Raw genomic sequence first — 27,934 nt, 5'->3', positions numbered from 1 at the left:
TCATGAACGCTTGGGCACACTCTCCCTGTTTGCCTCCCTCAGACCCTAAGTTTATAGAACTTGGGGCTGAGAACCCCCAGCGAATTTGCTTGCCCTTCGGTAGCCACATCCCCGGTAGCTGGTGCAAGAGACCTCAGTTGTCAGCACTGATGGGAGCTGTAGCCGGGAGTTCTGTGCTGCGAGTCCCGCGCCACTCCTCATTCCCTTGGTCTGGCTATTGAGCTCACGGGAGAGCTGGGAGGGGCCCTTAAGGTTTCCCCGCTGTGTGGAGAGGGATGGCTAGGGGATTACACACCTGTTGCCGCTGATTTCAATGAAGTTATCTCTTCCGCCCGTGATGTCAGTTCTCTGCCATGGTGGTATCCCATGCAAATGGTGACTGTTAATTCCCTTTGCCGGGTGACCAATGCAATGGGTGGGTCCTGACTGTCTCTCCCAAGCCCCATTTCAATCCTGTGGCCACTGCCTATGAAGGCTCGGTTGGCTTTTACCTCTGGAAGTTCAGAAGGGCCGACCAGTTATTTCAGCGGGATCGTTAGTGCTGAGTCACGAGAAGCAGGCAAAGCGGAGCTTGAATGCAGCCGATCCGGGCTCCGTATGTGTTCTGAGAGGCCCAAACTGTTCGCCCTAGATCCACGTCAGCTCAGCATTGCCTAGTGATCCTGAGCAAACAGCATTTGGACAGTTTACAACTCCCTATGCCTGCGCAGCTGAAGAGGTCAGAGACTTGATCTCTCCGCGCCCACCGCCATGTTCTAATACCTTTATCTTATTTTTAAATTTTTTTTATGTGGTGCTGAGGATTGAACCCATGGCCTCCCATGTGCTAGGTGGGCACTCTACCGCTGAGCCACAACCCCACCCCCCCAAAATCCATTCTTGTACATACGAGTGTCCAGTTTTCCCAGCGCCATTTGTTAAAGAGACTGTCTTTTCTTCAATGTATGTTTCTTGGCACCATTGTCAAGAATGAGATGATCATAGCTCTTTGGGTGTGTTTCTGTGTCTTCTGTCTTACTGATCTATAAGTCTGTTTTTATGCCAGTACCATGTTTTTATGCCAGACCCATTTTTAAGGCTGTTACTTGGAACCAGAAGCATTTCTAGATTATGTGGACAGCTTATGAGAAAGATGAGTAGATACTGTGCCTGCAGGCCAAAAGCTCACCTTCCTCAGGTACTTTCCTGAGGCTAGGCCATCCATGCAGGAACCCAAGGTGGTTCACCTTGCTTTGTAAGTGCTCTTTAAACAGAAGGCAGAGACATAGCCCATCTTATTCCTCTCCTAGTTCCCTATGCTTTCCTTTCTCCTTAGTACTGCAGAGAAGACATTAAACAGGAGTGAGTTTGTTATCATAGTGATGTTGGTGCCCTCTTCTGCTCTTGGCTTTCCTGCCCTTCCACCTTTCGCCATGTTGGACACACCAACAAAGGCCTTGCCAGATTGCCAGCCCCTTGATCTTGGATTTCAGAATAGTAAGAAACAAATGTCTGCTTTTTACCAATTACCCAGAGTGTGGAATTCTATTATATGACACAAAACAGACCAAGACACCCTACCATTGCCCTTCCTCTGCTTCCTGTGTGTCTGAAAATGGCTGTGCCCACATAACATGGATTCTCTTAGATCTGACTGAATTAGATCAATTTCAAAGACAGGCTGGAAAACTCAGTAAGCTCTTTAATAGCTTTCACCAACCTCTGCAATTCTTCTCAGTTTTCTCCACATGTCTCAGAGATAGTTGCCAGAATATATGGGCCCATAAGCACCAATTATATTAGCATTTGCCCAACCAAGATGTTCAGGCCTTTCATCTTTGCTTCCTTGTGACCTGACTTATACTTGGCCCCAAGTCCTTTTTAACACTTGTAACTGTGAACTGTAAAAGCCAATTGCTAAATAAAGTCCTATCAAGTGGAGCACAAAGAAAGATGCAATACATACATACATAAGATGCAATACAAATGTTTGACTAATTTGTGGCCATAATTTCTCCAGGTGGTCTCAGCTCCTCCAGTTTAAGGAGGTGCTGTGTGGTTAAACTTCAGGAACTTGACCATAGACTCTTTTCTAGGAGAGAATTTGCCTCAAGAATATTCTACAATTCCCCATTTTCTTAGTTTATTACTCTGGTTCATCAACCTACTTGGGCCGCTCCCTGGGATTGCTGGCTTTGTTCTACTTGTTTTGAGTAGTTTGTTTCTTTATCACTGTTGCATGGATTGTTATAGATTTTGGACACTGCAGTGTTCTGTTTTTCCTGCTCCCTGAGGGTTGGGCATGACAAAGTTTAGTATCACAAATGTAAAAAGGAGATGGTATGAACCATGTGGGATGATTGTGGACTTTTTTTTTTCCTGGAACATAGAAGTGTTGTGTTGAAGGGAATAGAGATCAACAGCACGAAGGAACCAAATGTCTCTGAAGCATTTAACTGAGAATGAGCCTGTCTTCTATAGTAGTGTTTTCCAAATTTGGCACTATATTTGAGTAAATAATGGAAGTGTTTAAAATACCATTGTATAGGCCACATCCAAATCCAATGATATCAGAATGTGTGGAAGTGAGACCTGGGAATCACTATATTTTTTTTTTTAAATCTTCCCAAATTATTTCAACATATAGCCAAATTTGAGAACAAATGTTTCAAAGCTGTGCCTCTCAAACTCTAATCACCTGAATATTTTATGAAACCACTGATTTTGAAAAAATGCACTTTCTGATCCAGTAGGTCTGAAGTGTAGCATTCCTGCCAAGTTCCCTGGAGAAAGGACTGCCCTGGTACCTATGTGCCAGATACCATTCTGGGAACTTTATTTATATTTACTCTTTTAATATTTTTTTTGGAATCAGGGATTAAACCCAGAGGCAATCAACCACTGAGCCACATTCCCAGCCTATCTATCTATCTATCTATCTATCTATCTATATATATATTTATTTATTTATTTAGTGCTAGGGATTGAACTGAGGGGCACTCGACCACTGAGCCACATCCCCAGCCCTATTTTGTATTTTATTTAGAGACAGGGTCTCACTGAGTTGCTTAGGCCTTGCTAAGTTGCTGAGGCTGGCTTTGAACTTGTGGTCCTCTTGTCTCAGCTTCCTGAGCCACTGAGATTACAGGTGTGCACCACTGTGCCCGACTTTATTTTTTTATCTTGAGACAGAGTCTCCGTAAGTTGCTTACGGCCTTGCCAAGTTGCTGAAGCTGGTCTTGAACTTGAGATCCACTCGCACTGTGTCAGCCTCCTGAGCTGCTGGGATTACAGGTGTGTACCACCACACCTGGCAACTAATTTAATCTTAAAAACAACTATGAAAGAATATAATTACTCTCATTTTTAAAAAATGAGAGATTGAAATTGAGTGACTAAATCATTGCCTAAGGTTGGACGGCTAGTACATGAGGAACCTGGATTCATAGACATGACTGATAGCAATGTCATAGGTTAATGGAAATTGTTGGATACTATCAAATGCTAAGCAGAAGTGTCAATATCTGAAATGCTAGACAGTATTTTGTAGGCACAACATTCTTGGGATCAGGAAGGAAAGTACCAGTGTGTCGATTGGTTTTTGCACTGTTGTCTCATGTAGTACATCCAGGCAGACAAAGCCCCTGCAACCATGCGTGCCTTTGCACCCCAGCAATACTCCAGTGTTGTGGCATCAAAGATTTCCTGGATAAGTTGGAGTAGAATGTGAATAAATCTTCATAGGAAAATAGTGCTAGTGGAAGATGTCAAAAATAAAGCATGAGGGGCTGGGGTTTTGGCTCACTGGCAGAGCACTTGCCCGCATGTATGAGGCCCTGAGTTTGATCCTCAGCACCACATAAAAATAAACAAACATAGATAAAAAATTAAAACAAAATAAAGATATTGTATTCATCTATAACTAAAATTTTTTTTAAAGCATGAATGTAATTTTCAACTACATATCAATGGATCATTGATTCTGGAAGGAGATATTATATTCCCTGCAAGTATTTGGCTTTGCCTCCTTGATTCGAATAGTCTTCCAAATGAAAACATCTATTTAAAATAGGTCTGCTCCTATATGTATGTGTGTTCTTGTACTTGGGATTGAACCCAGAGGTGCTTTACCTTGGAGCTACTCCCCTAGCCCTTTTTATTTCTTTATTTTGAGACAGTATCTCATTACATTGCTGAGGCTAGCCTCTAACTTGTGATTCTCCTGCTTCAGCCTCCTGAGTCACTGGAATTACAGGCATGCGCCACCACGCCTGGCTCTGTGTGTACTTTTTTAAATAATTTTTTTTCTCTTCCAGGAAGCTGAAAAATGAGCTTCTGGAGGCAAAACGTAGAAGTGGGAAGACTCAACAGGAGACCAGCAGAGTCTGTGTTCACTGTCAGAGAAACCTGGGCCTCATTTTTGACCGGGGAGACCCATGCCAGGCCTGCTCACTGAGGGTGTGCAGTGAATGTCGTGTTGTGGGCCTCAATGGCAGCTGGAAATGCACTGTCTGCGCCAAAGTCGCGTGAGTTTTTTGCCCCCCCCCTTTTTTTGTGGAAAGAGAAAATTTGATATATTGGAGTGGGGAAAGCAAGAAAGAAAAATAGTGTGTTATAAATTTAGGGATAGAAAGTTAGATAGGGTTCAAGTATAGCCCAGTTACACTTTCAGCAATGCCTTGGCAGGACTCTGGGGTGTTGTGTGTATGTGTATGTGTGTGTGTGTGTGTGTGTGTGTGAGAGAGAGAGAGAGAGAGAGAGAGAGAGAGAGAGAGAGAGAGAGAGAAACAGAAAGGAGAGTTGAGAGTGAGAGACAGAGAGAGAGACAGAAAGAGATAAAGACAGAGAGACAGAGAAACAGAAAGGAGAGTTGAAATAGAAAGGTACATTCAAAGACAGAAAAAAAGAGTATTTAAATTCCTTTTGCAGCTGGGAGATTTAGCTCAGGGGATAGGGCACTTGCCTAGCATGGGCAATGCCCTGAGTTCAATCCCCAGTACCAAAAATATAAAATAAAGTTCTTTTCTTTATTGTACTGGGGGTTGAATGCTAGGGTGTTCTACTACTGAGTTATACCCCAAGACCTTTACATTTTTTATTTTGAGACAGGGTCTCACTAGGTTTCCCGGGCTGGCCTTGAACTTGTGATGCCTCAGCCTCCGGAGTAGCTGGAATCAGAGGTGTGCACCACCATGCTCAGCAGAGAACAATATTTAAAAGAATAACTGTGGCTGGGTACCATGGCACACACCTTAATCCCAGCAGCTTGGGAGGCTGAGGCGAGAGGCTCACAAGTTCAAAGCCAGCCTCAGGAACTTAGTGAGGCCCTGAGCAACTTAGTGAGAAACTGTTTTTTTTAAAAAAAAAAAAAAAAGTGCTGGGGATGTGGTCAGTAGTTAAGCACCCCTGAGTTCAATCCCGGTTACAAAAAAAAATTATCTTGGGAGGAAATGTGGGTGGTGTGGTACCAGAGTGACTCCATTTCTCCATTTTCTGCTTCTCTCAATAAGAACTACTGCTCTGTTGAAAACTTTTATATTCAGTGACTGTTACTTAACTATTTTTTTTCTGTTGTTTCATAAAGGTAACCCTGAATAGAGCAATTTATACTATGTTTCAACAATGAATTGAGAAAAGCCATTCTAAAGAAATGGAGCATTTAAGTTCTTTTATTTATTTATTTTTTGTGTGGCACTAGAGATCAAACCCAGGGCCTTGTGCATGCAAAGCAAGCACTCTACCCACTGAGCTGTATCCCCAGCCCAAATTCTTTTAATGACTTACTTGGGATACGTTACTTTGATTGACTTAAGTAAGTATATTCAACAAAAGTCCCACATAAGCAAATCGGTTTTAATACTTCCTTCCTGTCATTAGAGAACATCCTCTATCAGATCTAGGAGAAATCATTGACATGTAGGTTTCAACATAGCCTTCTACTGATTTGAAGGAATTCTTTTTACATTAAGCACACAAGTTGTGTTGGCTACATGTGTTGAAAATATCTTCTCCCACCTACTCACTTGGCTTTCCACTTGCTTAATGGTTCCATTTAGTGAACAGAAATCTCTAATTTGTGGTAGTTTAATATATTCATTTTTTTCTTGTATGTATGATTAATGGAACTTCTTCTTCTGCATTCTTTTTAAGGGAATTTTCCCTAGCCCCCAAATCATGGAAATATTTTCTTATGTGATCTTCTGTAATTGTTATTATTGTATATTATTGTTATTATAATTGTTATTAATTTACATATAAGATTACTTATAATTGTTATTATTTTATTTTATACCAGTTGACAGATAATCTACCTGGAATTGATATTGAGAGAGATATACTAAACTCTCTCAATAACCATTGTGAAATTTCTATTTATCCTTCTAGTTATGTTTATATTTGCTTATATATTTAGATTTACAACATAGCTACCCTTTTCATTACTATATATTCTTTGCTACATTTCTTTGCTTTAATTCACAATATATATATGTTTTCCTTTTGCCTAAAGGTAGGGTACTCATTAGTGTTTAGTGTCATTCTGTTACTGATGAATATGTGTTATTCTTAGCATGACTTTATTTCACTCTTGAGTTTTCAATGGTTATTCTGTTTATTACTTTTCAAATTTAAGTTAAATTTATTTGAAATCATAAAAACAAAAATTGAAGGCATATTTTGATACATGTGTGTATTGTATAATGTTAAATCAGATTAAACATATCCATCTTCTCAAATATTTACCATTTCTTTATGGTAAAAATTTCCAGAATCCTTTCTTCTTTTTGAAATGTCAATGCATTGCTGTCACCTATAGCCATCCTCCTGTCCAATAGCACATCAGAACTTCTTGGGGTTGTGGCTCAGTGGAAGAGCGCTTGCCTTGCACATGTGAGGCACTGAGTTGGATCCTCAGCACCACATAAAAATAAATAAACAAAGTAAAGATATTGAGTCCATGTATGAATAAAAAAAGTATTTTACAAAAAGAACTTCTTACTTTAACTGTAATTGATAACTTTTTCCCCTTCTTGTGTCTCGCCAATGACCTGCACAAATGAGGTGAACTGGGCTTAAAAGAGCAGGCTGCAACATTAAGCTAAGAAAGGGGCAAAAAAAAAAAAATCACACAATACAGAGAATAGTTTTTAAACCGAGAGTAGGACAGCTCTGCAGCCTTAAGGGTCAGCTTCCATGCTGGAAAGAAGGTTGGAACAGGGAGTACATGCACCCGGAATCCCTTTATTTATAGTGGTGGGTGTGTGGCAGGGCATCAAAGGGGGATAAGGTTTCAAGGGTGGAATCTTGCTTCCTGATGTCTTCCTGATGGTCAACAGATTGACTGACATCTTGGCGAGTCACACCCATCTCAGGTGCGGTGTAAGATCTTAGGCAAAGGGGGAGGTGCACCTGCATCATGTGATCGCTCCCTGACATGGATTTGCAGAGCCAGGCCTCTCCCCTCAAGAGGCCAGGATGCGCAACACAATCCACGCACAGCCCAGACAGCTCATGACACCTCTCCCCTATTCTTCTCAGCCTCTGGTAATCACCGTTCTAGTCTCAATTTCTATGAGATCAACTTTTTTGGATTCCATGTATGAGTGAGATCTTGTGCTCCCTGTCTTTCTGTGCCTGGCTTATTTCATTTAACATAATGATCTCTGGTTCCACCCATGTTGTCACTAATGACAGGATTCCACTCTTCTTTATGACTGAATAGTATAACGTTATGCATATTTACCATATTTTCTTTATCCATTCATCAGTTGATGGACACATAGGTTGTTTCCATTTCTTGGTTATTGTGATATTGTTGCAATAAACGTGGGCATGCAGATGTTTCTTCAACATACTGATTTCATTTCCTTTGGATATATGCTGGGTAGTGAGATTGCTGGATCATATAGTAGTTCTATTTTTAATGTTTTTTTGAAGAACCTCAAAAATGTTCAAAATGTTTACTGGTTATTGAATCCTAGGCTGGAAGTTATTAACTTTCAGTAAGTTGAAGATTCCATTGGCTTCTGGTTTCTAATATTTGTTGGTAATCAGCTATCAGTATACTGTTGTCCCTTTGAAGGTAATATTTTCCTTGCTTTCTTTGTATCTTTTTCTTTTTTTGTATTTCTGGGACTGGAGATCAAATCCAGGGCCTCTCACATGCTGAGCAAGTGCTCTGCCACTGAACTTAGGATAATTCATTCAGGACAATGAAGAAGGAAATAAAATTTCAACAAATAACTGATGTTTCAACTGCAGACACTTTCTTTTGACTATTTTTAATATTTCTCCCCTTTCTACTGGGCTTTCAACAGTTACTGTAGCATATCTCAGTCTGATTTTCTTTGTTTTTAATCCCTCTTGGGGTTCCTAGAGCATCTTGAATCTGTGTCTTAATTTTTGTCACACATGAAAACTTCTCAGACAATCTCTCTCTAGATATTTCTTTTCCTCCATTATCTTACTCCTGTGTATCTTAGTCATGCTCAACATTTTTTTTTATATATCACTCATGGTCCTTTCTGTATTTTCTATCCTTTTGTATCAGAATTCAGTTTCTTTATTTTTGTGAGGCCTTTCTTCAAGTTCCTAAGTCTTATCTTTGGCTATGTCTAATTTGCTATTAAACTCATCTATTTAATTCTTAAATTCAGTTATTGTGCTTTTCAGTTTTAAAATTTTCATATTGTTTCAGTTGTACTTTCTATCTCTTTGCTGATTTTCTTATTCTTTTCTTGAAATGTATTCAAATTATTTGTAGTTATTTCATAGTCTATAAATTACAGCTCCATTATCTGAGTGTCCTATGGGATTATTTGTATTGATGGTTGTTTCTCTGGGTTTTGGTCATATATTTCTATAAACCTGGTAGTCTTTGATGGTCAAAGTACAGGAAAAAATGGTGAAGCTTAGTGATATTCTGTATAATATGAATCCATTGAGAATATACATTCTTCTTTTGGAAGGGAAATAGGACAGGGACACTGCATGTCCTTGATTACCTTAAGTCAAAGATTGAAAAAATTTCAAAATTGGGGCCTCAGTCCCCATGAGGGCTAACATGTTTCTGGATCATATGTACTCCTAGGGAATACTCTCTCAAGGTCTCATAGCATACGTAAGAGAGACAATTGGGTTTACATTTTATAGATGGCAGAAATAAGAGCACAAGAGATAGTATGTGTGTTAGTTGAGAAGAGTATCAATGTTCTTGAGTTTATTTGTTTCTTCACCCAGCTCCTTTCCCACCAGACTATATCAAGTTGAGATCTGACATTTCAGGACAATGAAGAAGAAAATAAAATTTCAACAAATAACTGATGTTTCAACTGCAGAGTTAGAATTATGGGATTTCTTAATAACCATTTCTCTGATTCTTATACAATGCTATTTTATTTGATTCAGTATTTATTCTTTTCCATTTTTATTCCACTTCTGTTCATCCTCAACTTTACACTCTAGACCCTCATTCACTCAGACTGAACTACAGACCCTCATTCACGCAGACTGAATTAACTAGTAACAGTGACTCAAAAGCCCTTCAGTCATTCCCAAGTAGCCCCAAGCTTTGGTATGGGAAGAGGACTTTTATCTTTAATTTATGAATACCACTGGCAATTTCTGAAGCATACTTTTCAATACAAGACCCAAGAAGCTTATGTTTTTAGCCATCAACTCATTTACTAGTTAGTATGAATGGTAACTGAAGTCTAATTCTGAGACCTTCCTTCTAAAGCTTGTCTGATTACATTTAGGCTATATTAATGAGAAATTAACTTTAAATGTGTTAAGTGAGTAGGATTTGGCAAGTGTTATAGAAGCTAACCTACCCAAACCAATACAAACCATTTCTTTGTTTTTCCTTTAGATATTATGTGCTATATATTTTACTTATTTATCCTTTTTGTATTTCTTCCTCCACTAGAATATAAGCTTCATAACCATGAGGGCAAGGTTTTTATCTATACTGATATAGTTCTAGTGCCTAAAAGAATGCATATAACAAGTCCTCAAAATGTATATGTTAAATGAATAGATGGAAAACAAACTGATAAATACATGGACAAATGGCTTCTACTTAAAGCATTTCAGACTTGAGCAACTGAAACAAATAGAGTTTTTTGTTTTTGTTTGTTTTGTTTTGTTTTTCTGTCAAGATCAGGGGTTTAAAACAATGAGCCATATCAAATACATTTGTCTTCTGAACATTTTTTAGCTATCACAGAATAATATAATAATAACATAGTTGTCAGAAAGTGTAAGAATAAATAACAACAAATTGAAAATTCTGTGTTTTTCTTGGGCATGTTAATGCCTTAATAAGAACTTTCTGAATCAATTGCATTCCTCTTATTGGTGAGACAATAATTGAATAAAACCAACCATCCACCTATTCAATTGATCTATCCATAGACCCTTTCATTCATCCTTGCTGCACATTAATTGATAACCTGTTATACAAGGGGCTAAGGACACAAAACACTACCCTCAATGGTTTCATAAGCTAAGGAACAAGGTGTGTCTATTAATTTATCATTTCATCCACAAATAGAATTCTGTTTATTTATTTATTTATTTATTCGGTGAGGTACCAGGGATTGAACTCAGGGCACTCGGCCACTGAGCCACATCCCCAGCCTTATTTTGCATTTTATTTAGAGACAGGGTTTCATTGAGTTAATTAGGTAGGGCCTTACTAAGTTGCTGAGGCTGGCTTTGAACTCATGATCCTCCTGCTTCAGCCTCCAGATCCACTGGGATTATAGGCTTGCACCACCGCACTGGGCTCTAAAATTCTGTTTAAATATATTAAAGTGTCCTAAGGAGAAAACAGCTTTTATGTGTGATTCTTATATCTCTGTGACAACAACTCATTTATAGTTATATCCTCCTGCAACCATTGGAAATTTACATGATGGGTGTTTAAATTTAGGATATCAAAATCCATGCTTAATTTTCAAACTGAAAATCAGAGTATACTACTCTCCAGTATTCCAGCTACCAGTATGAGTGATCCCAGAAGATCAAAACTATTTGTCAGTATTGGAAGAATCTTGTTTGCTATTCATAGAGCAGTTTTCAAAAAGGAAGCATGAACAATATTTTATTGCCAGTGCACACCCTTTGTTTGTTATGAGAGACTGTTACAACCCCACTGGGCTATCTCCTTGTTTAATAGACCATAAAATTGAAATTCCCACCCTGACCTCTAAGAGATGAGATGAGTCAGAAAGTGACTCATTCTCTAATCAGCTGGAAGAACAACCTTTATTGTCATTTACCTTGGATTGGATAAAAGTAAAGACATTTTATTTCTGAAGCCCTGAAATGATTACAGCAGGGACTGATGGAAGGGATGCTACCTGTTCAAATGAGCTAAGCAGTTCCTGACATTTTCTCCAACCCAATTCAACAAGTTAGCCTCTATAGGTCTAGTTCTAAAAACGACTCTATAGAAACAGAATGAAAGGGACCTTGACCCAACCAGTTGGTTCATTTTGCTATCTCAATAAGATCTATAAAATTCCATATGATTATGTTAGCTGAGGCAGTTGCCATCTAACATAAAGATGGTCGTAATGATTGTTTTTCTGAATTAGCACTCAATTGATCCCCAAAGGACACCAACAATAATAATAAAATAAAAAGACACCAAAAATGAAATGACTTTAATATGGCATTGATTAACTGATTCATAGCATGTTGTGATATCTCATGCTGCTATTTTTTAGTACTATAATTATTAGTACATATTAATTAATAGGATTCACTGTGACATTTCCATACATCCATACATCATGGAATGATCATGTCTATTCACCCTTCTTTTATCCTTTTCCACTTGGCCGTCTATTCCTCTCCTCCCCTGACTTCCTTCCTAGTCCCTAGTAACCCTTTTTCTACTTTCAGCTCATCTTCTTCTTTGTTTGTTTTTTTGGTCTCCACATAAGACAGAGGATATGTAATATTTTGCTGAACATGATGTAGGAAGTGCCTGAAATTTTTTTTTGATGAACTGGTAATGATTACTGCAATAGATGAAATATAACTGAAACAGATGAAATAGAAGAGTGTCTATAAAAAACAAAACCCTTGAAATGTGAAATTTGCCAGTAAATGGATCCATCTGGAAAGTATCATGCTAAGTGAAATAAGCCAATCCCCCAAAACCAAAGGTTGAATGTTTTTGCCAATAGGTGGAAGTTAACCCACAATAAAGGTGGGGAAGAAGAGAAGTTCAGTAGATTAGACAAAGGGAACGGAAGGGAGGGGGGATAAGAATAGGAAAGACAGTATAAGAGATCTAACACAATATTCCTGTGTACATGTATGAAAATACCTAAGTGAACTCCACCATCTTGCTTACCCACAAAAATGTCCTAATTAGAATAAGATATATCTCATGCTTGTATATTTTTATCAAAATGGATTCTAGTGTCATGTATAACTAAGAAGAACCAATAAAAATAACACCATACTGATGAGGAAAGGGAATGGAGGTGAAGGGGGAAAGGTAGGGAAAGAGGAAGTACTGAGGACTGTTTAAAGCAATTATATTCCATGCATATTTATATTTATACATAAATTATATATAAATAATTATATATTCCGTTTATATTTATATATAAAGCAAATATATTCCATACCACAATGTTATGTATATCTATAAGGCACTAATATATTTTTGAGGGTACTAAGGATTAAACTCAGGGGCATTCAACTACTGAGCCACATCCCCAGCCCTATTTTGTATTTTATTTAGAGACAGGGTCTTACTGAATTGCTTAGTGTCTCGCTTTTTGCTGAGGCTGGCTTTGAACTCACCATCCTCCTGTCTCAGCCTCCTAAGCCACTGGAATTACAGGCATGTGCCACCATAACTGGAGATTGCACTAATATTTTTCAAATTAAAAAAGGTTTAGGGCTAGGGATAGCTCAGTTGGTAGAGTGCTTGCTTTGCATTCACAAAGTGCTGAGTTCAATCCCCAGCACCACAAAAAAAAAAAAAAAAAAAAAAAGAAAAGAAAGAAATAACAAATTTTTAAAAAATGAGAAAAGCTAGTGCCAATGGATATCACATACATAATGAGAGTGCAGGAGGAATCTATAGTTCTTCATTATGTTAAAGAACAATTCGGTCCCTGACACTTAGAAACTGATCTGACACATGTAGGTGTTGGTGTTCTTAGGTGTTGACACTCAGAGGTGGGCTATGGTGTTCTGTTGGACAAAATTTCAGAGACAAGCATGCGCAAGATCATTCTACAACCACAACGAAGTGGGAGGAAAACAAGAACACGTCATAATCCTGTCTAAGCATAGACAAACACAAGGGAAACAATTATGCCACACAGTACCACGGCCCCCCTTTCTTAGTTAACATGAATCGCCTGTTATTTTCTTACTAGATAAAGTTTATTAGACTAGCCATCATAGAATTGTCCCCACTTACTAACATCACTTAATCCGGAGAAAATTCCTGCTCCTCTGAACTCTTCCCCAGATTACCCAACATGAACCTGATTCCTACAGTAAATCTTTTTGAGCGCCTCTTATTGAGTGATACCACCCATGGCTCCTCTGTCATATATTTTCCTTCATCAAAATAAGAAAGAATCTCAACATATTCAAACATAAGGAGGTTCCTGGTGTTCCTTGTGAGGGTCTACAGTTGCCACATAGCCATTTCAAAATCACCCCTTAGTTTAGCAAATTTTCATAATACAGCTGTAAAGGAGAAATTTTACATCAGCAATCCCTCATTGACCCAAAGTTATTTGGAAAGGTAAGAAGCTGTTTGGAGTGCCTTGATGTGCTATTTTACAATGCCTATCAATTATATACAAGTGACCTCACCCTTTTTCAAAATGCTTTGTTCACTGGGAGATTGGTATCTTAAACCTACATAAACTAGAAAGATTTTTTTAAATGTGAAAATATCATACCTTTCAAAGACTCTATAATATGTATGTAAGGTCGAAACAATATTTAAGAGAATACCTGTGTATTCATCACTTAGTTTAAGCATCAATATATTCAACCAGGCACAGTAGCACATACCTGTAATCCCAGTGGCTCAGGAGGCTAAGGATGGCAAGTTCTAGGCCAGCCTCAGCAACTCAGCAACATCCTGTCTCAAATTACAATATTGAAAGGGCTGGGGATGACTCTCAGTGGTAGAGCACCCCAGGGTTCAATTCCTTGTACCACCAAAAAAAACCCGAGATCAATATATTCTTGTTTTGCATTTTTCATTCCTTTATGGTTTTACTGTATTTGGGTATTTCCCTAGGTAATGTATTTTCTAGTTGTATACTTTGAGACATTATAGAAATGAAAATCATACTATATGCATTCTTTTGTGATTTTTTTCCCTTTGGCAGTTCTGGGGATTGAACTCAGGGGCATTCTGCCACTGAGATTCATCCCCAGTCCTTTTTAATTTTTTTTTTTTTTAATTTTGAAACAAAGTCTTGCTAAGTTGCTAAGGCTGGCCTTGAACTTGTGATCTTCCCGCCTCAGCCTCACTGGGATTACAGATGTGTGCCATCATGTTCAGCTAGGGTAAAATTTTTATCATGTATACCCTAGGGTGGATTTTTAAATCTGTACAGCATGATGCATTTGTAGATTGTAATCAGTATTTTAAAAATTAAATATAATAGAAAATGTCATCTACATATACATTTATGTATGCAAATACATATGCACTTATACATATGTATATACTTATGTACATACTTATTACATAACATCTGTATATTTATCTTCTGGATTATGATGTAAAATGTTTCTCACTGTCTGCCACAAATATTTAAAAAGACTACTGCAGAGTGATAACTAGGAATGAAATTTCAGGGCAAATGCTATGAGCATTTTCAACTTTATAAAACAGTATTTTTTAAACCTTTTTTTTAGGGCTGGGGTTGTGGCTCAGCAGTAGAGCACTCATCTAGCATGTGTGAGGCCCTGGGTTCAATCCTCAGTACCACATAATAAATAGATAGATAGATAGATAGATAGATAGATAGATAGGTAGATAGATAGATAAAATAAAGGTATTGTGTCCAACTACAATTAAAAATTTTTTTTTAATATAAAAAAACTTTTTTTTAGTTGTAGATGGACACAATATGTTTATTTTTATTTATTTTATGTGGTGCTGAGGATTGATCCCAGGACTACAACCCCAGCCCATAAAACAGTATTTATTTTTATAACAGTTGTACCAAATTAAACTCCACCAGCATTGTATAAGGGTTTCCTTTGCTTTGTAATCTTACCAGTACTTGGTATCATGAGAATTTTTAATTTTTTCCAAATCAATAAATAGAAGGGTATCTCTCCCTATTGTTTTAATTTGTATTTTTCCAGTTACTAATGAGGTTAGATAGCTTTTTATTATGGTTATTGCCTCTGTAGTTCGTTTTCTGTGTTAGGACTATTTCTGCATATTGCATAATTTTTATTAGGTTATTGGTTTTTACCTTATTAATTTGGACATATTCTTTATGACCCTCTTCATCTCTAGAAGTGCTTTTGTCTTAAGTCTATTTTTTCCACATTCTTATTGGTACACTATAGTCGTACATAATGGTGGGATTTATTGTTACATATTCATACACACACACAACATAACAATGTTAATTGGCCAGTGTCACTCCCAGCACTTCCTCCTTCCTCCCTTCCTCTAACACCCTGTCCCTTTCCTCTATTCTACTGACCTCCCTTTGATTTTCATGAAACCTCACCCCTCCCCACACACTCACCATTTTTTTTTTTCCTTTTTCTTAACTTCCTCACATGAGAGAAAACATAAGACCTGTGACCTTCTGAGTTTGGCTTATTTTGCTTAATGTAATAGTCTCTAGTTCATCCATTTTTCTGCAAATGACATTTATTTCATTCTTCTTTATGGTCAAATAAAATTCTGTTGTGTATATATACCATATTTTCTTTATCCATTTATCCATTAATGGACACCTGGGCCAGTTCTACATTTGGCTATTGTGAATAGTGCAACTACAAACATGGGTATGCATGTATCACTGTAGTGTGACAACTTTAATTCTTCAGGATAAATACCAAGAAGTGTTATAGCTGGGTCATATGGTGGTTCCGTGCCTAGTCTTTTGAGGAACCTCTGTATTGATTTCCATAGAAGTTATACTAATTTACTGTCCCAGCAACAGTGTAAAAGTGTTCCTTTTTTCCCACATCCTCTCCAGCATTTGTTATTATTTGTATTCTTTCCTTTCCTTTTTTTTTTTTTTTTTTTTTTTTTTGATATCTGGGATTGAACCCAGGGGCAATCAACCACTGAGCCACATCCCAAGCCCTTTTTAAATATTTTATCTAGAGACAGGGTCTCACTGAGTTGCTTAGGGCCTTGCTAAATTGCTGAGGCTGGCTTTGAACTCACAATCCTCCTGCCTCAGCCTCCTGAGCTGCAGGGATTACAAGTGTACAGCGCTGCTCCCAGCTATAGATAGCCATTTTAACAGTATTAATTCTTCCTAATCATGAAGGTGAGAAATCTTCTTATGTCTTTAATCTCTTTCTTCAGTGTTCTATATTTCATTGTAGAGGTCTTTCACCTCCTCAGTTAGATTTATTCTTAGCTATTTTATTTTAGGCTATTGTGAATGAGATTGTTTTCCTGATTTCTTTCTCAGCAGATTCATTGTTGGTGTATAGGAAAACTTTTGATTTTTGTATGTTGATTTTATACCCTGCTAGTTGGCTGAATTGGTTTATTAGTTTTAGCAGTCTTTTGGTAGAGTTGTTTTTTTTTCTTCTCTTGCCTAATTGCTCTGGCTATAATTTCTAGCACTATATTAAATAGTTATGCTGAGAATGGACATCCTTTTCTTGTTCCAGATGTTTTAAGTCCATTTTGTCTGGTACTAATAAAATATTGGCACAGTATGTATTTTTCCATCCTTTGAATTTGAACCTTTCAGTGTTTATATTGTCTAAAGTGAATCTCTTGCATATGACATATATGCTACTTAAAAATGTTATATATACTTAAATATTTGCTATAATACATGCTATATATCCTGTGTATGCATTATTGTAATATAAATATATCTGTATGTAATATTAAAAGTTGACAGTATTTATTCTTAAATAATAGAGTTTGGTGAACATATTTTTTGTTATTACTATAATATTTGCATTAATTTGTATTATCTATAGTTTGATTGAAATACATTTTTCTCATTCCATTATATCCTTTCTACTGGTGTAGGTATTATATCCTTTTCCCCCCCAGTGGTTACCCTAGAAATGACAACTTTCATATTTAACTTCGCAAATAAATAGTTTTACCTTTCTTCTGATCAATAAAAGGAGCTCAATATTCTTTTTTGTTGTTGTTTTGTTATGTTTTTTATATCAGGGATTGAACCCAGGGATGCTTAGCCACTGAGCCACATCCCCAGCCCTTTTTAAATATTTTATTTAGAGAGGGTCTCACTGAGTTGCTAAGTGCCTTGCTAAATTGTTGAGGCTGGCTTTGAACTCAAGATCCACCTGTGTCAGCCTCCCAAGCTGCTGGGATCGCAGGCTTACGCCATCGCACCCAGATGAGTTCAGTATTCTTAAATTGCAAATATCTCCTTTCTAGCTGGCATATAAGTTTTGTCCTGTGTTTAGACAAAGCTTGTTGTTTAATCCAACAATTTCAATATTAATTTTGTGTACATATAATTTCTTTATATTTATGCACATTTTTCAATTTCATTGTTCACCAGTGCTTTTTATATGTCAGCTCTATTTTATCTTCTTTTCAAGTACGGTGTTTAAAGTTTCTGTAACTGAGAATCTATGGTAATAAATTACCTCAGTTTTTATTTTGCTGAAAAATTCTTTATTTCATCATTATTCTTAAACAGTGGATAATACATTCTAGATTGACAGCTATTTTTTTTCCCAGAACTTTGAATATATCATTTTACTGGCTTCTCAAGTGTCATTCCAGTTGCTCTTTCTTTATAGGTAATTGGTTTTTTTCCTCCCTAGTTATGTTTGAGATGTTCTCTTGGCCTTTAAGTGGTCTGTAGTTTTACCATAATGTACCTAGGGATTTCTTTTCACTTTTCTTGCTTGGGAAGGAATAAAGGAATAAACCTAGACCATCATCACCTTTTGGCCAGGATCTTCATTAGTCTTCTTCACCTGTATTTTTAACCCTAAACACAGGGCCTGACATATAGTAGCAATGCAATAAATATGTGTTAGATAATGAATCCATTCATAAATAATTCTAATTCATTTCCTTACAAATAATAGAAGAAAAATATATCAGCATATCTATTAGCATATCTTATTTCAGATGTCTCCAGTAGTTAACAGCAAATCGGGCGCAAGGGCACACACCTGTAAGCCCAGCAGCTTGGGAGGCTGAGACAGAAGGATTGTGAGTTCAAAGCCAGCCTCAAAATTAAAAAGTCTGTGTATGGGCTGGGGTAATGGCTCAGAGATAGAGCGCTTGCTGAGCATGCATGAGGCACTAGGTTCGATCCAACACCACATTAACAAAACAAATGTATTGTGTCTATCTACAACCAAAAAGTATTTTTAAAAATCTAAAAAAAAAAAAAAGTCTGTGTATGTGGCTTAGTGGTTAAGGACCCCTGGGTTCAATCCCTGGTACAAAAAAAAAAAAAAAAGTTCATAGTAGATAAAGAAACAAAGTGAAATTTGGGGTCATTATTGTTTTTTAGAATAAGAGTCCTTATTTTCCCCCTATAAATCCAAAGAGAACCTAACTTGGATTCACATTGAAATAAGTTTCCTAGTGGTTTGAGGTCCCAGGAGTTTAATGTCAAATAAAACCAGGACTTAACAAATTCTGAATACTTGGTAATCATTATTCACAAATTGTGAGTATAACTCATTGTAAATCCAGTCAAACCCATTCTTTAGAGTACAACTTAGAGGAAACAGAGTCTATTTCAAGCCTTGAGTTTTTCAAATATTAGACTGATATGGTAGATAGGGACATAAAATATATAATACGTGTCACATTGGTTTTTCTATTCTCTTTGCCTCTCTTTATTCTGTTCACTCTGCCCTCAAAACACACATACACACACACACACACACACACACACACACACACACACACACACACACACACAATGTGTTATTCCTTGCTTTCTGTAGGTTTTCACCCCTCCTGAAATCCTTGTTAAAGTTGGCAGGTATAAATTCTCTTCTGACATAGTTTCCAAACATAAAGGGTATAGGCTTTCAATATAAACCCTGTCTCTGTGGTAACACCTTTACAACTTTTGGCAAATTATTTAACACATGTGAGCTTTACTTTCCTTGTCTGTAAACTGAGAATAATAATAGCTATTTGATGTCTCACTGTGAGGATTAGAGATAGCATATATAATGTGCTTGATACATTACCTGATTACAATACCTGGTATGAATTCATTTAGTATTAGTATTAGTTTCCTGTTATTCTGCCAAGCTTCTGTCTACCTTCAGGACTTGAACAGGTGACTCAGGTATAATCCCAAGAGATTGTTCTGATGTTTTGAAACTCTAAAGGAACAAATGACTCAAGCACATAACTGAGTTGAGCAAATACAAGGACAGCAAAAAGTAATGCCTAACAATTCTAGAAAGATCTTATTTGTGTTAGGTGTTGGCAGCTCTAGATGTCAGTGGTAAAGGTGATATGGAGGCTCATTTCCTGGGGCATGAATACTGGAAGTGTCCCACTTTCTCCTGTCATGCATGAAACTTTTATCAGTATGTTATTCACTCCATACCTTATCCTAAGAATATATATATATATAAAAGAGCTAAAACCTTGGCATGTCACCAGTGGGTGGTTTTTAACCACTGAGCTATATTGTTCCTCTTAGTCTTTTTCATTCTGTGAAAACCCTGACTTATTAAAGAGGTAGACAAACTTTTTTCTTTTCCTAAAACACCAGAGAGTAAATATTTTAGGCCTTTTGGGCTATATTGTCTACTGTTACAACTGTTCAATTTTGTGGTTAAGGCACATGAACAACCAGGAAAAACACATAAATAATTAAGCCTCACTATCTTCCAATAAAACTTTACTCACACACACTAAATTTTGAATTTCATCTAATTTTCATTTATCATGAAATATTCTTTCAGGATTTTTTCCCCAGTCATTTAAAAAATTGTAAAAACCGTTTCCTAACTTGCATGTTGGACAAAATAGGTTGGTAGGGTGAATTTGACCCACAGACCACAGTGTGTCCATCTCTACCCTATTGTGCTTCTGGATTTTTCTTATTATCTTCTTGTGACGTGTGCAGATCTTTCCTGTGATAAATTTTAAAATACATATTTGACTATGTTTAATTATTATAGTAGTTTCTATTGTCAGCTTAACAAATTATCATAATTTGACAGCTTTAAACAATACAAAGTTATTATCTGATCATTCTATAAGCTTGAAAGTCTGGATTGGATTGGCTCATTTTTCTACTTCTGGTTCCACAAGACTGAGATCAAGGTGTCAACTGATTGAACTCTTATAAAGCAGCTCTTGGAAGAACCTAATTCCATGATACTCTTGTAGGTAGAATTCTGTTCCTTGTGGCTGTATAAATGAAGTCGCCATTTCCTTGTGGGCTATTACTGAGAACCACTCTTAATTCCTTGAGGCCTCTCTTTCCATTTCTTGCCTGTAAGATCCCCACATCTTAGAGCCTCCTCAGCATGTTGAGCTTCACATTTGCAATCTGACTTCTGACTTCTGTTTCTTCCTCTGTTTTTAAAGACTCATATGATTACCTTGGGCCCACAGGAATAATCCAGGATCATTTGCTATTCTAAGGTCAACTAATTAGCAACCTAATTCCATCTGCAAAGTCTGATATCATCAGTATGTACATTAGTGTTTGATTGGCAGTAATCTTGAGAGGACATCTTTAGCATTTAAATACCACAATTATCACCTGGATTTCTAACATAAGTATAAATGTATAGATCACTCGAGCTACACCCAGAAATAGTTTAACATATTCAAGTCTTTTGGTTTTGGTAGGTTAGACCTTCTTAGATTTGATATATCCTAACAGTCTGTGCTTCTCAGTAGGTGATATAGTCACTTGGGAGTAAACCTGAGTTAGACATGCTATGGTCTCGCCTTTCAATGAATGCTTTCTCCAAGGTTGACATTTTTACTTTTTTCCTTAGTATTGGAACTTTGTTCCATGTATAACTTGCCTTTCTCACTTATATTCAGAAGGATTTCATGGTAATTGCTGTGGGGAACAAGGGTGACATATTTTTTTTTCTGGATTTTTATATTTGCCATCCAGCTGTTGATGTATAATCCAACCAATTGCTAAATTTCGTGGATATAATACTCTCAGGCTAGATACCTCTATTTGACTCTGTTTCTTTTCTCAGCCATCACATTTAACTTATCACCAGTTCTTGCTAATCTCATCTTTTTGCCCCTCATCCCCGTGAAAACCTGATTTATATCTTCATCATTTCCTATCGTGACTATTGCAATAACTTCCTAATTGGCCTGCTTGATTCTTTTGATTTCTCTCTTCTCTTATATTTCTCCAGAGATTACAATATCCAATCTGAACTTTAGAAAAACTGCCTGAGTACCCCATCGCCTCCACAGTGACATTCTGGCTCCTTTGTATGATATTCAGACTTCCATTACATGGCCCCAAGCCTACCTTTCAACTGCACTTTCCACTACACTCCTCCACAAACTCTTTACCTTAGTCGCACAGGCCTATTTACCATTCTCAGAATGATCCCTAAGTAGCTAAATACATTTCTTCCTTTTTAATTATAAATCTGTTTAGACTACCGAATGACTTCTGTGATTGTTAAAATTCTCTTTGTAAGCTTGAAAATAGACTTTATTTATCACAGTACTGGGGATTGAACCCAGGGGTTCTTTACCACTGAGCCACATCCCCAGCCTTTTTTAGTTTTTATTTTGAGACAGGGTGTCGCTAATTTGCTAAGGCTGGCCTCCAACTTTTGATTCTGTTGCCTCAGCCTCCCAAGTCACTGGAATTACAGTCGTGTGCAGCCATACCCGGCTCAAAATAGATTTTATAGCAGCACAGCTGCTATAGGTTGAATTCTAGATGTCTTAATTCATTCCACAAATATTTACTAAGCACAGTGCTAAGTACTTCTCCTAGAGATGGTGAACAACACAACCAAGATTCTTGCCCTCATGCCACTGATAGTACTGAGGGCTGTGAGGATGTGAAAAGAGTAATGTGTTAAAGTGGTGGGGAGCAGTCAAACATTCATTTTTAAAGTAGTACTTGAGAGCACAGTTTATGAAAAACTCTCTTCTGGGTACCAGGGAGAACGATGAATCAGACAGAAATTGACTCTCAGTGAGCTTATAGCCCAGTAGGTATCGAAAAGCCTGGGAAGATATAACTCTAAAATAAAGTTTAAAATGTTATAGGTCATAGGAGAAGTGCAAATGAAGAAGAGGGTAATAGGCATTTCAGGAAGGAAGACGGGAGATGATTTCACATAGTCATGGCAGGTAAGGCTTAAAAGATGGAAAGGGCTACTCAAATATCCTTTCCCATCTTAACTTTCAATCAATGGCAAAATCCAAGCAGGTTCTTCTACCACCTGCATTTTGAACGTGTCTGTTAGTGCCGCAGTCTGGCTGGGCACAAAATCACGAGCCACTCAAGCAGGAACAAACTTTATTTTTTGAAACTGCCCAATGCCCCAGTACGCGCCCGGGAAGATTGCGGATCCACTCACGCAGCGTTCTCCTGGCACCCCAGAGGAGGTTCCTCCCCCGGAATTCCCTCCTACTGCACTTCCCCAACCAATGGGAACTCTTCAGGAGTCCTGTGGCAGGCCGAGGTGGACAGCAGGAGTCCAATATCCATATGAATGCAGATATTAACATAATCATATCATCTCGATGGCTAGCTGGCATCACCTTTCAACCAAAAATGCCATGCATCATATTACTTGGCTGTGGCTCTTAGCATGTTAGTCTGGCCATTGTCCTAGCATGGGTTCTGTCCCCTCCCTCCTAGGCTACTACAATGGCCAATCTGTCTTTATTCTCTACTGTAATCCAGCGTTCATGTTGCATCAACAAATCTTTCTAGGCTGGGGTGTAGTTCAGAGGTAGAGCATTTGCCTAGCAGGTGCAAGGCCCTGGGTTCCATCCCCAGCACCAAACCAACAAACAAACCAAAAGAGAAGAAAAAAAGGGGAAAAAAGAAAATTTAAATTTGAATCTAATTGTAATCCCTGTATCATTTGAAATCTTCACTTGTTCCTCATTGCTTACATCAAAGATCACTTCCTGCCTGGTTACCCCTGTTATCCTAGCTGCTCAGGAGGCTGAGGCAGGAGGACCACAAGTTCAAAGCCAGCCTCAGCAGTTTAGAGAGGACTTAAGCAACTTAGCAAGACCCTGTCTCTTAAAAAAAAATATGGCTGGGGTTGTGGCTCATCAGTAGAGCACTCACCTAGCACATGTGAAGCACTGGGTTTGATCCTCAGCATCACATAAAAATTAAAAAAATAAAATAAAGGAATTGTGTCCAACTACAACTAAAAAATATATATTTAAAAAAATACAAAATAGGGTTGGCGATGTGGCTCAGTGTTTGAGTGCCCCAAGTTCAATCCCTGGTACCAAAAATATAAATAAAATATAAAGGGTGGGGGTGTGGCTCAGTGGTTAGGCACCCTGGGTTTCAATCCCTGGTAGTATAGTAGTAGTAGTAGTAGTAGTAGTAGTAGTAGTAGTAGTAGTAGTAGTAGTAGTAATAATTATTATTATTATTATTTCTCCCCAATAATGTAGCAGGTAAGAAAAAACATGAGCCCTAAACCAGACTATTTGGGAGCGGACTCTAGCTCTAATATTTACCAGCTATGTTATGTGAGATATGCCATTTTTTTTTTATTGCTGTAGGTTTCTGTTTCCTCAGCTATAAAAATGGAGATTTACACAAGTTGTTATGAATCAAAACAGAACAAGTATGAAGAGTCATTAACAAGTACCTAGCAGATAGTATACATATATTTGATTAATATAGTAGTGTCTTTTATTGTCACTATAAAATACTACAGAGATTGAGATCGACTCCTTAAGTAGCTATTTTTACTTCATTAGACGTTTTTGAGAGTTAATTATGCAGCTGAATAATCAAATTTTAATACTCTGCCTTTTTCCCTTGAGAAGGCAGCTAAGGATTATAACTGGTGAATGGTTCTTTGAAGAAAAGGCAAAGCGTTTCAAGCAAGTGAATGTTCTGGGCACTGATGTTGTCCGGCAGTCCATTTTAAGAAGAAGTCCAGGTAACTAAAGCAATGATTTACTTTCAAAACTGTCCTCATCTTTATTTTGGCATGCTAAATTACCTCCCTGTGTTATGTAGAAAATGAGCACAGCTAAATTTTCTGACTCCCTAAGGTTATTTCACACCTCGGTAGCATGGAATCAAAATATGTAATTCATACAAAAAAAGGAATACAGTGAAAAATAAAATTCATAGTGATTTTCCATAAATCGAACATGCTGAGGGCTTCAAAAGAGCCATTTGTCTTCATCACAGACACTTCTCTTTCTGATGAACTTCTAATATTTTACTAAATAACCAAGAAAGTAACATAAAACAAGTGAATTAAATGATTCACATTGTGAAAGCAATTCTTGATTTTTTTCAACAAGTTTTGTTTCAGATGTATTTTATTTAAATAATACTTTTTTTAATCCTTGGGTGTTTTTTTTTTTGGGGGGGGGGGGTAGGAGTACCAGGGATTGAACCCAGGGCACTTAACCACTGAGCCACATCTTGAGTCCTATTTTGTATTTTATTTAGAGACGACAGGGTCTCACTGAGTTGCTCAGGGCCTCGCTGTTGCTGAAGCTGGCCTTGAACTTTCGATCCTCCTGCCTCAGGCTCCAGAGTCGCTGGGATTACAGGCCTGTTCCACTGTACCCAGCTAATCCTTGGTTCTTGACAAACATTGATACTATGCACTGCATTCTTGTTCCCCAAACAGGGGCATTTAGAAATGCAAAGGAGCAGATTATGCTAAGTGAAGTCAGCCAATCCCTTAAAAACAAATGCCTAATGTCTTCTTTGATATAAAGGGGGAGGGGCAACTCAAAACAGAGCAGGGAGGAAGAACATGAGAAGAAGATTACCATCAAACAGGGACCAGAGGTGGGAGGGAAAGGGAGAGAGAAGGGGAATTGCATGGAAGAGGGAAGGAGACCCGCATTGTTATACAAAAATACATGTAAGAGGATGTGAGGCAAAGGGGAGGAAAAAAATAAATTAAAAAAAAATAAGAGAGAGTGAGAGAAATGAGTTATGGTAAATGGGGTAGAGGGAGAGGAGGGGAGGGGAGAGGAGGGGACAGAGGATAATAGAGGATAGGAAGGGCAGCAGAATACAATAGACACTTGTTTGGCAGTATGTATAAACGTGACTGTATAATCAACGTGATCCTGCAATCTGTACACAAGGGAATAATAAGAATTCATACCCCATTTGAAACAAATGTATGATATATGATATGTCAAGATCAATGTAATGTTTTGAGCAACCAATAAATTTCTGATGCTTAAAAAAAAAAAAGAAAAAAGGATAGAAGGAAAAAAAAAAAAAAGAAATGCAAAGGGGCATTTCTAGTTGCCACAACGACTAGGTTGGGTTGATGGTATTTAGTAGGCAGGAGCCAGAGATGCTAAATGACCAGAAATGCATAGGATAGTTTCTCTCAATGAAGAATTATACTGGCCCCAAATGCAAATAACACCTTCAGAATGCTTACAAACTACAACTTAATTGGTTAAATATTAAGTACAATTTGTCCTTGGGAGCATGTTTCTCATGCCCAGTAGACAGGCATCTTCTGGCCTATCCCTACACTATCTCATAGATAGGAGACTAGTACCCTTGCTTTTAAGTCTGGCTGACTGCACTGGGAGCCCTACAACTGATTCCATTGCCACTTCTGGGTGGCACTTTCCAGGAAGGGCTTTCACAGATGGGGAACAGGTGCCCTCCCAGGATGACTGGCTTATGTGCTCAGAAGTGAGGTTATCGTTACTATAATCTCATGCTAAAACTCAGCTTCTACAGATTTGAAGTTGTCATGAACCCAGACTTCTCCGCCCTATAGAGGGTTGATGTATTCCTTCCCCAGGAAAGCTTATCCCAGCAAACCTCCCATAGATGAGTCCTGATCTTAGTCCTTAGTTAATTCTATAATATTTCAACAAGTTAGAAATAACTGTGTACCTGAGCAATTTGGGGTGGGAATGTCATTACCATTTACTCTGCATTTACTTTTCTGGATTAGCACAAGAAACTTTGTGGGACAGTGGCTGCAGAATAGAAATTTGCATTCATTGGGCATGGTGGCACACACCTTTAACCCATGCGAATCAACAGTCTGAGGCAGGAGGATTGCAAGTTTGAGGCTACCCTCAGCAATTTAACAAGGCCCTAAGCAACCTATGGAGACCCGATCTCAAATCAATCAATGAATCAATCAATTAAAAACAAGGGCTGTGGCTGGCCTAGTGGTACATGCCTATAATCCCAGCAGCTTGGGAGGCTGAGGCAGAAGGATCACGAGTTCAAAGCCAGCCTCAGCAATGGCAAGGTGCTAAGCAACTCAGTGAGACCCTGTCCCTAAACAAAATAGGGCTGGGGATATGTCTCAGTGGTTCAATGCCCCTGAGTTCAGTCCCTGGTACCAAAAAAAAAAAAAAAAAAAAATCATGGGTTAGGGATGTAGTTCAGTGTAAAGCATCCTTGGGTTCAATCCCCAGTGAAGAAAGAAAGAAAAGAAAGAAAAGAGAGAGAGAGAGAGAGAGAGAGAGAGAGAGAGAGAGAGAGAGAGAGAGAGAGAGAGAGAAAGGAAAGGAAAGAAAAGAAAAAATCTCAAATATTTTAAAAGAAGAAAAAAAGAAATTTGCTCTCATCTCTGGCCATTTTGTGTGTAAACTTGTCTTCTGATTGTTTTTAATGAGGATCTGAAGAAGTACGAAGCCAAGAACAAACCCGCCAGGATGTGGAGAAATCAGACACTTCGCCTTCTGTTGGGCGGAAAGCCAGCCATGATGGGCCCAAGAGAAAGGGGTAAGAAACAGCTTATTGAAGGGAAAATTGAATTTTTATTTCAGTCATCTCTGAAATAAAGACTCCTTTGTTTTTCAAGTCTGTTATCGCTTCAGTGACCCTGAGGAGGGCCACAGACTCAACTGAAGTAATAGTTTCTTAGCATTCTTCTCAGGAAATGCATTTTTAACTACTTTCCACTTTTGGTAAATAAAGCATGTATGAGTTCTTTCTTTTCACATATCTGCTCCCATTACTTCTAGGTAGAAGGTTTTATGGCAGGAAGAGTATTGTCTATAAACAGGTGACGACTACCTTTGTTGTAGGATGCTCCTCCCCACCAACCTGAGCACTGATACACTCAAAGCAGAGATATCTTATTTGAGCTTCACACATTTTATCCCCTGTTTAAAATTCAGGCTTCTTTAAGGAGAAAAAAACAACAACAACATTTAGCCACCTCAGCTGAATTCAGAAAACAAATACATGTGTCAAGTACTAAACACAGCAATGGGAGATACACAGGGCAGCAAGATGCCAGAAGGCACAGGCGACCTGGGGGCAAGAGAATTCATCTAGAAGAGCTGGCCCCATGAAGACTCTGAGGATCAAAAGGCAAATTGCTCTGTCTCAGCTCTGTACTGTGTAGTCTTTGTTTCTGAGGCAGCTATTGGACAGTTTTGTGGCCAAAGTAGAAAGAGTTCTAATATGTGCCAAGTCACGTTATGATCCTTTCCAGGTACCATTGCTTTATTTTCTCAGCAGAAGGCAGCCTGAAATGCTGACAGTGTCTCAGCCTTTATCTGGCTCTAAAAACAAGTCTGGGATTTTTT

General features: G+C 37.9%; 1 protein-coding gene across 4 annotated transcripts in view; it reads left to right on the top strand.

The window, feature by feature from the left end:
* Sytl5 (synaptotagmin like 5) overlaps nucleotides 1-27,934 on the top strand; it is a 241,552-nt gene that overhangs the window by 154,362 nt on the left and 59,256 nt on the right. For all 4 annotated transcript variants that reach the window (XM_021725559.3, XM_040273390.2, XM_078034972.1 and 1 more), the window contains 3 exons: nucleotides 4,296-4,505; nucleotides 24,206-24,321; nucleotides 27,014-27,122. In XM_021725559.3, the coding sequence (XP_021581234.2) occupies nucleotides 4,296-4,505; nucleotides 24,206-24,321; nucleotides 27,014-27,122 (435 nt within the window). The remainder of the gene's footprint in view (nucleotides 1-4,295; nucleotides 4,506-24,205; nucleotides 24,322-27,013; nucleotides 27,123-27,934) is intronic.

This window comes from Ictidomys tridecemlineatus, chromosome X (genome assembly GCF_052094955.1).
Source record: "Ictidomys tridecemlineatus isolate mIctTri1 chromosome X, mIctTri1.hap1, whole genome shotgun sequence".
Classification (NCBI taxonomy): domain Eukaryota; kingdom Metazoa; phylum Chordata; class Mammalia; order Rodentia; family Sciuridae; genus Ictidomys; species Ictidomys tridecemlineatus.
Note: the sequence above shows the minus strand (reverse complement) of the source record. Positions and strands in the feature narration are given on the sequence as shown.